This window comes from Pseudoliparis swirei, chromosome 10, assembly GCF_029220125.1.
Source record: "Pseudoliparis swirei isolate HS2019 ecotype Mariana Trench chromosome 10, NWPU_hadal_v1, whole genome shotgun sequence".
Lineage (NCBI taxonomy): Eukaryota > Metazoa > Chordata > Actinopteri > Perciformes > Liparidae > Pseudoliparis > Pseudoliparis swirei.
This window is the reverse complement of record NC_079397.1, coordinates 14,747,761-14,760,686: the sequence shown is the minus strand read 5'-3', so window position 1 is coordinate 14,760,686 and position 12,926 is coordinate 14,747,761. Positions and strand designations below refer to the sequence as shown.

Sequence of the window (12,926 nt, the reverse complement as noted above, 5' to 3'; positions counted from 1 at the left end):
GAAAGTAAAGTGGCAAACGGTTAAAGCAATTAAATGAAGAAAGGGGATGGGCAGATCAGAATCAGAATCAGAATCCGTTTATTGCCAGGAATGTTTACACAAACGAGGATTTTTATTTGGCGAAAGGTGCAACATTTAACATGACAAACAACAATCAACGCGACAGCAACCGTGCAAAGTGTGTATTAACTTAAGCATAAGATAAGATAAATAAAGATAAACAAATAAGATAAAGATGAACAAAGACAAACAAATAATGTTAAAGTGTTTAGGTGTGTGTTTCAAGAGACATGTGTGTTTTAAGTTAAAGTGTATGTTATATGTGACGTGTGTTTAAGTTAAAAGTGCATGTTAAAGTGATGTGTGTGGAGGAGGCCTTTATAATAGAAGTCATCTATTTCTCAAAAGATTTAGAGGGGATGTCCGTTTGGATCTTTGCCGACACCCGTTCCTTGAAATGCTTTGACTCGCTCCAGAAGAACAAACACAAGAGACGAAAAGATGGTCAGTAAGATAGCAAGAAGAACATGTGAGCTTGACATACTGACACTGAATCAGTGATTCTCACAGTCTAGATCTTTTCCACCTACTTTTACTTTGCCTCTTTTCTTTACTGCTAACTTTGGACACAAAACACAATCGTAGCGTATTCGGAAAACACCAAGGAACCGAAGAAGTAATCTCGGGCTTTGCACACTTGTCAATACCATCGTTGTGTTTGTTGATTGCAGAGCTTCTATTTGAAAGCCATTGTTTGCATGTAATTTCGTTGTGTAAATCGATATGAGCCAAGCTCTGAATCGACCGCAGCACACGTGTAATTACGAATCGTAATAGTTGGCACGTATCCGTATTAAATATTGCTCCTCCCCATTGCAATATGTCACTCTGTCCGGCATAAACTCAATGGACTGAACACGGAGAGATTCTCTCGAAAATTCAATACTCGCTTTAATAATTAAACACAATGTATTATTTGCGGCGCGTCGCTGCTTGTAAACACCGGGACGACGCTACATCTGTTGTACATCGTGTCCGTCTCAGTTTCTGTCATCCATATGTGTGCCCAGTTGACACAACAATCCAGAGGCTTTTTTTGTAATATCAACAGCTCCGTGGTGGATTAGACCGCCTAACCCTGATCTAGACAGGGTATCCGGTGACAGTAATCCATGGCGCTAATCCACGTCTCGATGTAACCAAGGACACCCCGCCTTCTCTCTCTCTCGCCATCCTCTCTGTCCTCCTTTTTTCTTCTTCTTTGTTGCTGCTTTCATGAGAGAGACGAGTGTGCCATCTGTTTAGTGCATCAGCAGGAGTTATCTTAGCCTGATGGGCATGTTAGACCTCATCACTCCATCATTAGTTAGGCTTTTACCTATTTGTCAGACTTGTGTGAGAGAGTGTGATTCATATGGCTGCAAAATTATTCTTTACTGTCCATCTTAATTATTTCTCACTGTGCTTAATAATAATAATGATGGCATTCAGCTGCATTGATTAGTTTGTCCTTGCAAAGGGTTTTAGCTGCCCCCTCAAATGTTTAATCATTGTGGAAGAATGAAAACAATTGTTAATAGCTCGCTGCTTATTTTAATACTTTAATCCCAGCCGGAAAAAAAGAGAATATATTTGTTATGGAATAAAAGTGTGATCGTTTAATTTGCTTCTTTAAACCGAGACAATACTTTTAGATTAATGAAAACCATCATTTTAGCCATAAAGGATTCATAACCTATTGAACGCATGCACATATGTACTTTAAATGCAATGTATTCCGTGTTATGTCACCGTGTTTTCATACTTGTACGTCATATCATTCGTTATCCGAGTCCTTTGAGAGCACTTCGTGCCTTTTTGTGTGTCTGTATTCATACGGAAAACTTTTGCTAACGAGTGCTTACAATTTAGTCAATTCTGTGAGAGAAACACAATGTGTATACTCATGTGGTAATGATGAGTCACGAATCCTCCCCCTCCTCGGTCCCTTGCTAATTCTCATACTCCTGTAGGCAGCTTGGCTGTACGGGTTGTTGTTTGGGTTCTCCGAGCCGTCGCTTCTCCTGAGCCGCATGCTTGGAGAGCGAAGGCTTTTGCTTCCTCCCAGCCATCAGTTTAGTTTACTCTAGTTACCGTCGCATTGAAAATGCGGAAGGTTATGTTTTTATCGCCGTGTATTTATTTATTTATTTATTTGTATGCGTGTTATTCGCGGAACAAAAAAAGTTTTAAACCGAATCGCATGAAATTTGGTGGGATGATTGGTTATTATCCGGGGACCATTTGATTAGATTTTTAGGATCGATCGGGTCAAAGGTCAAGGTCATGAAAAGGTCAAAATCTTCTTGAATCGCATGAAATTTGGTGGGATGATTGGTTATTATCCAGGGACCATTTGATTAGATTTTGTGATCGATCGGGTCAAAGGTCAAGGTCATGAAAAGGTCAAAATCTTCTTGAATCGCATGCAATTTGGTGGGATTATTGGTTATTATCCGATGACCATTTGCTTAGATCGGGTCAAAGGTCAATGTCAAGGTCATGGAAAGGTCAAAATCTTCTTTTTGCCATAGCACGGTCAATTTGTATCCAATTGGCATGCAACTAATGCCAACATGTTCATAATGCAATGCCCAATCTTGTGATATGCAAAGGTATGCGCTCTACCGAGTGCCCGTTCTAGTTCAATTTGTTTTAGCCAGTGTTGTAGTTTGGTGTGTGTGGGGGGCGGGGGGGGGGGGGGTGTTCTTATGTTGGTGCCAAGGTGTGACTCCAGTGTGTGTGTGTTGCGCCAGGAGTATGACTGCCCTGTATGCACGCTGTGTATTTTATGCAGAAGTGTCAGGGTGGAGTGTGTGTCCTGCTGCGTTGTGGTCTGGATGTTTGTGTGCCTGTGTGCGCTTTTGTGATTGTGATTACGCCGTGTGAGTGCAGGGACACTGTGTTTCCCTCCACTCCCAGTGTGTGGCTGTGATGCAGAGCGACTCTTATTCCTCTGATCAGTGCCAGCGCTCAGCAGGGGAAGGGGTTGGAGGTTTGGGGGACTGATGGGGAGGAGGTGCTTCACCACTCCAGTCAGTACATTCACTGATCTGGGACACACATCTCTCTCTGCTTGTATTCTTGTTATTCAGCAGCCTCTGTGTCTCTCTCTCTCATCTATCTGACTCGGCTCCCTCACTCACTTCTTTTGCTCTCTTTTCTAACTTTTTTTTCCAAGGCATACCAATACTAATATCTCCTGATCTTCTACTACTACTACCACTACTACCACTGCTACTGTACTACTACTGTACTACTACTACTACTACTACTACTACCACTACTACTACTGTACTACTACCGTACTACTACTGCTGCACCACTACCACTACTCACTGCTGCACACTACTGCACTACTACTGCTGCCACTGCACTGCCACTACCACCACCACCACCACTGCACCACTACCACCACTGCACCACTGCACCACCACCACTCACCACTGCCACTGCACCACCACCACCACCTGCTGCTGCTCACTGCTCACCACCACCACCACCACCACCACTGCCACTGCTGCACTGCATCACTGCACCACCACCTGCTGCTGCACCACCACCACCACTGCACCACCACCACCACCACTGCACTGCTGCACCACCACCACTGCTGCTGCACCACTCACCTGCTGCTGCTGCACTGCACCACCACTGCACCACTGCTACCATGCTCACTGCACCTGCTGCCACTGCTGCTGCTGCTGCTGCTGCTGCACTGCTGCTGCTGCACTCACCACTGCTGCTGCCACCACTGCACCACTGCCCTGCACTACTGCTACTGCTGCCACCACCACTACCACTGCACCACCTGCACTACCACTGCTGCACCACCTGACCTGCACTACTACTACTACCACTACTCCTGTACTACTATCGTACTACTACTACCACTGCTACTGTACTACTACTGTACTACTACTACTACCACTACTACCACTACTACCACCGCTACTACCACTACCACTACTACTACTACTGTACTACTACTACTACTACTACCACTATCACTACCACTACTACGACAACCACAACAGCACACAACCCACATTCCCCCACCCTGGACTCAACCTATTCCAGACCAATAGCCATTACAATCTTTCCGAAATGGGTTTTAATAAACGCTCAACTCTCGGTTATGAGAGATGCAACCAAGCCGCCAAGCAGACCTCGTAGAGGTATGTGAGCCGTGGCATGAGAGCAGGTGCATCGCCTGAAGCAGTGTTCACGAGAGCCTTAAAAGTACTGCGGCAGCAATGCGCCACCCTGCCCCTTGCCATCTGATATCATGTGGTTCATGTGAACCAGAAAATATAAACAGCCGTGGCTGACGAAACCATCCCAACGGTGCAAAAGTCACAACAATGCCCTAGGTCTCGAAAAAACAATACACATAATAAACAAATACAACATTATAATATTTCTCTTCACTGTATAGATGCTCCACGTCCAGCGGCAAATAAAAAACACACTAGACTACTTTAACTACTAGCTATGTAGGGGAGTCATTTAAAAGCAATCAACACATTCTTAAAATAAAGTGTAAATATTACTGGATACAAGTGAGACTTCTTGCAGCGACGATTTCTTCAAGTGAAAATGCCCAGCCACAATTTAACCCCTTCCATCCATCCGCCGTTCCCTCCTTTCAAAGCCAATGGCCACCGCTCAGAGCGTCGAGCTGGAGCGAGCGATGCTCTCACATCTCCATTACCTCTCCGTGACCCCGCTGACCTCTCGTCCTTTTCACTTTGCATGGCCGGCTCCTTCTGAACATCCGTGCTCTCTGCATTCTGCTCTCTTCACACTGTCATTCATTCACCTCCGTCCCCCGTGACAGATTACCTTAGATAAGTGTGCCTTTATGAATATAAAGGATTATGTGTAATTACTTCTTAGTCACTCACCATCTCCTAATCCTATTTGACTCAGTGTGTTGTGTGAATGTGGTGGTTATTTTTATAAAGTGTGCACAATGAGAAGTTAAGCTGTTTACCAACGACTTTGACAGTTTCTTAAATTCCACGTCATTTCTTCATCATGACTGCCTCATCCCGTCAGACTATAAATAGCAGGGGATTATTTAGTCGAGGCTTGCTTTTTGTCGTCGTCTCAACCTCCAATTGTCATGTCTGGCCCCGACTCTCCATTACGCAATCATCGCCAAAGCAAAATGGCTCATGACATATCCATAATAGCGTTGCCTAATACTGTTGTCCCTGAAATTAGCTCTGCAGCATCAAAATACTTTTTCGGAAACGAGACCATTTGCAGCAGTTGATCTGAGAGTTTTGAGCAAAATGTTTGACCGCCAGACCAAATGTGTGTGTGAGTGATGGAACATCAAAACTGTCATCTGGTTCAGAGTGGGGGACACACACATTTTATCCATCTGCCAACACATTTCTGGTGCGTAACCATGACGATGCCACTTCTCTCCTCTTCCGCTCCCTCCCTCTGAAAAATAGGATAATGCTCTTAATTAGTGAAGCCACACGTTTTTAAATGTAAATGCCATTCATGTCTCCCTTTTTTAGGCTGTAGTTTTACAGTCGTGTGATTCTTCCTGGCTAGCTGTCGACAGCTTTAACAGGAAAAACAGAAACACCCCAATTATTTTCTTAAGACTGAGCTCACACTAAGTTTTGAGTCTCATGGATGGAGACAAGGCACACACACACACACACACAGGGTTGTTATTAGCCATAGTTCCAGCGATACTGGAAGGGTATTTTGGGGAAGGAGTGTGGTGCTAATCATGAATTCATTAGCACTCTTTGATGTCTATAGGGATGTATTTGTGTAAGTGTGTGTGTGTGATATTTAAGTCGATCGTGCAGCGATAGCAGTGAGCCACACACGTGGGTCACACAGCTAATCCCACATACTTTTTGCATCAGTCAGACTTTCTCTGGCTGGTCTGTGGATGTTAGACGTTTGCACAACAAACTAAACGCCATCAGTCAAGGAACGCATCATTTAATATTTTTCTCAAGTGGATAAACAGTTTTTTATGCTGTAATTTTCACTTCTTCTCCATCACCAACAGTATCGCTCCTTATTTTATTATGTTTAATCTAAATAAGAGCAGGCAACGCAAAAAGGCATGTACTAATGGCACACGACTGGATAAAGATAAACGATGTGTGAGAATAATCAGTCCCTGTGTGTGTGTGTGTGTGTGTGTGTAAATCCTGAGAACCAAAGCCTGCCTTAATTAATGGCGCTTGATGATCAGCAGGCAAAGGCAAACAGCAACTAAACGAGCTTGTCCCCCCCGTCAGGATGGATAATTGCATTTCACCAACATATTCATGTGTCAGACACACTGCCATTGCAGGGTACCACTGATGAGAGTCTTTCTTTTTTCTCTCACATTTGAGAGGTTTTAGTGATGCTAGTAAAACTATTACTTCTCAAGGGAGGCTACTGGGAGCTTTTATTTTCTATGTTGTGCTTGAGTGCATTCATGTTTTAAACTCATGAGGATGGGTGGATGTGAAGGTGGTATAACTGCCTCCATCTCTGATTCTCTCAACGTCTCACACGCCATATTTTCCCTCTTAGTCCACCTCTGTCTTCCTTCCTTCCTCCTTTTCTATTAATAATAATAATAATAATAATAATGATAGTGAGTAAAATTGTCTGGGTATTTCAGAACAGCACTTTGTTATGGCCGTTACTCATGCTAGGGATATGAGAGGTGAGAGCACTGTTACCTTTTGTGAGATTAATATGCAGCTCCCCTTTTTTATTTTTAACATTATAACTGTCCTGCCATAATTCTTCAAGCAGCAGCTTCCACAAGCCCATACTCAAACCTCTCTCTTATACTCTCTTTCTCTTTGGTGGGTGGACAATAACAGAAACCTCTTTCACTGCAATTGCACTGCTGCTTACTTTTTTATAACATAACTCTTTTTCCTCTCACTGAATTTGTATTCACTGCAGGTTTAGTTTATGATATTATAAGCGTTTCTATTATTTTGGCAAGTGCCTGTAACTCCTTCTCTCCCTCCCCTCTCCTGCCTTATACCTGCGTCATAGCTATGGTAATGTTCGCTCTTTGACTCTCACACACACACACACCTGAACACACGTCACTTTTTCTATCTCTCTATCAGTTTTCATCTCTCTCATCATCCTCTCTAGTCCCCTTATCATGTGTGGAGAGGCTGTCTGCTCTGTTCTCTCTCTCTCTCTCCCTCCCTGTCTGCCTGCCAGGAGATGGAGGGGAGATTGGTCAGATTGCAGTGAGGTTGCATTTGCCATCACCACAACTTGTGATTGCTTGGATATGAACCTGAGATGAGATTCGTGGCTGGATATTTCCAGGTAGCTCGACCATTTACGAGTACAAGCGTTCATAGTGATTATAGTTAAACATTTATAAAGAAGGAGGAATATTTTTCGAGTCAAAATTACAAGGTCATCATAATTGGGTAATCGGAACGCTATGACGGAGTGACATTTAGAAAAAAGTAATTCTTGACTTTTTTTCAGCTATGACAAAAACATTTTGTGTGACAACGCTATGCAAATATTGGAATTTTTCTTATTCATCAACACAACTTAATAAACATAGATTTTTGTTGTTGTTGCTGTGAGCTAAAAAGCAACCACTTCGGTCAAACAGGCTATTTTGCCGATAGAGATACAACTCTCGTATGACTTTCCTTTCTTTTTTTTTTTTTTTTTTTTTAATTAAACCAGACAACAAAAAAAATAAAAAAAAAAAAAAAAAAATTGCAAAACAACGAACTATACGGACAATCAGACAAGGAAGAAAAAAAAAAGAAAAAACAACAACAACAACAACAACAAAACATAAATCATCATCTTCCATATTGAACCAACTATAACATTCAAGTCACTACTTAGGATTGATTGCAAAACCTCTTCTTATGGTTTCGGCATAGTCCTCGCCAATAAATCGTATGACTTTCCTAAGGCTTGACACCAAAAGGTTGTTCCTGTCTTCGCCCTCTACCTCTCACACAACAGCATACACATCATGAATTCAATTGCTAAAGAAATAATGTTGGTCAATACCTTGATCACAACTGCAAAGCATCCTTCTGTTTTCCGAATGTAAGAAAGGATCTGATTGTCTTTTCACGCGACAGTGATACGGGTTGACCGTACCGAGTCAACGCTGTAGAGTTCTAGTGCAACACATGATTTGGATGAGTGTTGCAGGACTTTCATTCTTACGTGTCCGTGTAAACCCGATATCCGGATACGACCCAGGTGAACACCACCCCTCATATTACCCGGTTGCTATTGGAGAGGCCTAATGAGCAGGCGGCACACACGTCGGACCACCATGTTTACAGGCTGTCATTTCCCCTTGATAATCTCTTCTGGTGTGCGTCTTACGCTGTGTGCTGCGGGGCTCGCATGCAAAACATTCACTAAATGACCATGGTTTACATGTGGTGTGTGTGAGTGTAGATACCTGTCAGCGACGGCTGAGTGTGTAATGCTGAGTCTTTGCAAATGACCTGGAGGGAAACTTATTCTGCAACGACTTGCATTTTCTCTCTAATTGTTCCTCTTCTGCTCATAAACCACCTACTGTGTGTGTGTGTGTGTGTGTGTGTGTGCAGGTATGTTAGAGAAAGAAGTTCCTTTTCTCTCTGCTAGCAGTGTCAGCAGGTGAGCTGCCCTATTGGGAAAAAAAAGAGAAATTGCCAAAGCATGCAAATTGCTCCTCCGAGGGGAGAATCAATTAGGTGCATAGCGGCTGGAGCAGAAAGGCAAAGAGGGCTGTAGACGGACGGGGGTCCATGCAGGGAGATGGTGCACAGGCTTGCTGATCGCCTCCTCTGAGACCATACATGACTCCTCCTCCTCTGATCCTATTGCACATTTTTTTTTTTTAAAACCTCAACTGAGCCTCAGCCTCACTCCTTTTTCTCTCTAGCCCATTTATTTTCTAATTATACATGGTGCTAACGTCTCAAGTGTGTTGGCCTCTTCACCCGTTTTCCTCATTATTCTCCATCAAGATGCTCGGCTTTAATCCGTGCCAGATGAAACTAGAACACAGATCACAGTCTTCATACGCGTAATGTTTATCAATCAACATTTTGTGATCGTCGCCTTGACTGTGGAGTAGCGTGTTCACGATGTTTGCGTACATGTTGCCGTTGTTCATTGGCTTTTGTCTCTTCCCTTTCCAGGTGCATAATGTCCTCCATCTCAAGAGAGGCTTGATCCCGATTGGCCGACAGCACTGGACTGTGCCTCCCTCCCTCTCCTCGCCACTCCCAACCTCAGAACAGCCATGACGTCCCTCGCCAGGACACGGACCTGCTTATTTGTGTGCTGCTTCCTGTCCGGTCTGCAGCTCCCTGCGACGTCACAAACAGTGGTGCAAGCCCCACAAGCCCACAGTGCCGGCTCCCAGGTGATCACAGCGTCCCTCCAGGAGGGAGAGTATTCATCATTTCATGCTGAGAACCCTGTGTGGACATTCAACCATTTGGCAGTGGACTATCGCAACGGCAATGTTTATCTGGGAGCCGTTAATCGCATCTACAAACTCTCCCCGAGCTTGGAGGTCCAGGTGTTCCACGAGACGGGCCCGGACGAAGACAACCGCAAGTGCTACCCGCCACGTATCGTCCAACCCTGCAGCGAGCCGCTGTCGCTCACCAACAATGTCAACAAGATGCTTCTGATGGACTATCGGGAGAACCGGCTGCTGGCATGTGGCAGCCTCTACCAGGGCATCTGCAAACTCCTCCGCCTCGATGACCTTTTCAAACTCGGAGAGCCCTTCCACAAGAAGGAACACTACCTCTCCGGTGTCAACGAGAGCGGCTCTGTATTTGGCGTCATCGTGTCGTATAGCACGACCTCTCCGGACATGCTGTTCATAGCCACGGCAGTGGACGGCAAACCAGAGTACTTCCCGACCATCTCCAGCCGCAAGTTGGCCAGAAACTCGGAGGAGGACGGCATGTTTGCCTATGTCTTCCATGACGAGTTTGTGGCCTCTATGATTAAGATTCCCTCAGACACCTTCACCGTCATCCCAGACTTTGACATATACTACATCTACGGTTTTGCCAGTGGGAACTTTGTCTACTTCCTGACGTTGCAGCCGGAAATGGGGGGTGGGCCAACCACTGGATCCTCCTCTTCCGGTCGGGAACAGGTCTACACCTCCAAGATAGTCCGCCTTTGTAAGGCAGACACTGCCTTCAACTCCTACGTGGAGGTGCCGATCGGCTGCATCAGCGGCAACGTGGAGTACCGGTTACTGGAGGCGGCCTACCTGTCCAAAGCCGGGGCGATCCTGGCGCGTTCCCTCGACGTGGCACCGGATGATGACGTTTTGTTCGCCGTCTTCTCAAAAGGCCAAAAGAGGCGTCCACGCAAGGCCTCGCAGGACTCTGCCCTGTGTGTCTTTTCGCTGCGGAATATCAATGATAAAATCAAGGAGAGGCTGCAGTCCTGCTACAAGGGAGAGGGCACACTGGACCTGGCTTGGCTTAAAGTCAAAGATATTCCCTGCAGCAGTGCGGTGAGTACTACTAGAACACACACACACACACATTTATTGAACGTTTTTTTAATCCACATCTACATTGAGTGCACAAGTACACACGTTCCTGACTGTATTTAGAACAGCACACACCAGAACAGCAGATGTCGAGCAGTTCTATTTAAAGTCGAACTGATCAAAGCCATTGAGGAAAAGGCTATTTCATCAGATTGCATTCAGAAAAACTAAACCCTGACGTCTTGTTATTGTTCTAATTGTCTGTAACTGAGGGACACGACAGGTCAGTTCCTCTGAAGCGAAGTCAGTTGTGGACGCTCTCCCAATGTTACGATAATAAGCCTCGGTTCACTGCGGGAGACCCTAATGAACACTCTCGGGTGGGTTTGTGCTCCATCCCCTTTTTGATGCGATATTAACCATCCAATGCCTCTTTTAATCCACTCACCCTTTCAACAATGCAGCTGAATGCTCAGCCAAATCACCATAATTTCCAAAGCAGCATTACAAATTCAGTGATTCAGTTCATTTCATTTCTCACTCTGTGCACATATAAAACAAGGTTCAATTGGGTGTTACGTGTTGAGACCGCCTCGCAAGCAGCCAAAGCTGTTCTAGCATGTTGTTGTCTTGACCTCATTACGTCAGTGGCTGCGTGTGCATTTGTTAGTTAACAGCTTCCTCTCCATGAGCCGATTCAGAGGGGCGTAGATAATGGGTTTGAATAAAAGAAACTCTGAAGAGGTCCGTTTTTAAACGTGTAGATCAGATTGGTGTATCGGGAAAACCCCAGTAATTCTTATTACAAACGCCACAACGGAAAATGCATATCGCCAGAAATACTTCAAACAAGAATCGTGGAATATGCCAAATACGAACTATTCATACACTCTGTCATATTAATTACCTTCGCATTGAAAATGCGGAAGGTAATGTTTTGATCGCAGTGTATTTATTTATTTGTATGCGTGTTACTCGCATAACTCAAAAAGTATTAAACCGAATCGCATGAAATTTGGTGGGATGATTGGCTATTATCCGGGGACCATTTGATTAGATTTTGGAATCGATCTGGTCAAAGGTCAAGGTCAAGGTCATGAAAAGGTCAACATCTTAAATTTCTATCCAATTGGCATGCAACTAATGCCAACATGTTCATAATTCAATGCCCAATCTTGTGATATGCGAAGGTATGCGCTCTACCGAGTGCCCGTTCTAGTTGAATGTATTTTAACTCTAAATCTGTCCTTCTGGTCACATCACATCTATTGTTCTGTCCATCCTGGAGAGGGATCCTCCTCTGTTGCTCTCCTGAAGGTTACTTCCCTTTTTTTCCCAGTGAAGGGTTATTTGGGAGTTTTTCATGATCCAATGTGAGGTCAAAGGTCAGGGTTGTTTATGTGTAGAGAATTAAAAGCCCTCCGAGACAAATTTGTAATTTGTGAAATTGGGCTATACAAATAAACTGAATTGAATTGAAAAACTGAATGGGATCGCTTGGTGGTGGCCATATTGCAGAAACCTGTGACCCTCTCACCGCGCCATCGGTCCATATTGTTCTGACCTTATCTCAAGCCGTTATGAAGTTGACCCTCTCTTTGTGTTCGGTTCGGGAATCAAAGTGTTTATCTATTAATCCGTCTCCGGCGCGGCACACGTGCCGGGGCGCCTTTGTCTGGCGCTTGAGGGCCTGATAAATCACGCCTGGGCTGGAGCTGTCAACGGCGAGAGGAAGTGTGAGGGAGCACACAGGGGCCGGCGCTGAGGAATGATGGCATTTCAGCGTGCGCCGCAGTATCGCCATTGCAACGGCATAAATTAGACCCCGCCGAACAAGTGACGGTGGACTCTGCAGGAGATGGATGAGTTGTGACATACATACAACACACACACACACATACACACGTGCCATCACACTTGTAAGTATGGCTACTGCAGAGAAGGACATGGTGGCATTTAAAGGCGGAGGGAGGCGTTTGATGAAGTGTAATAATGGCAATAAATAAATTGTTATCTGAAAGGCTTATTGAGTAATTTGATGAAATGTAGATCAGATCATTCGAGGTGGTTTCAGAGTGGAGTTGACGCTACAGCCATAAATAACATCGAGTCCTATTTAAATACACGGACACACATAAATCAGGGGCCTATTGTGTGAGCATTCGTACATTAGTAGATGTAAATATAGGCCATATATATTTCCTTGTTAAGATACAGAGTTGTGGGCAAACACAACTCCCATCTCACGTGTGTTTCTGTGATGGATGGTTGGTGTCTCCAATATCCCACGGTTGATTTTTTTTTCATGAATCGTTGCTTGTTAGTCACTGATTTATTCCTTTGGCGCTTCAAATGATGCATGACTGGGAGCGCC

General features: G+C 44.5%; 1 protein-coding gene across 1 annotated transcript in view; it reads left to right on the top strand.

Moving 5' to 3' along the window:
• Positions 1 to 12,926, top strand: part of plxna4 (plexin A4) — a 259,674-nt gene that overhangs the window by 15,723 nt on the left and 231,025 nt on the right. The window contains exon 2 of the mRNA XM_056424726.1: positions 9,225 to 10,573. Coding sequence (XP_056280701.1) covers positions 9,329 to 10,573 — 1,245 coding nt within the window. The 5' untranslated portion in view covers positions 9,225 to 9,328. The remainder of the gene's footprint in view (positions 1 to 9,224; positions 10,574 to 12,926) is intronic.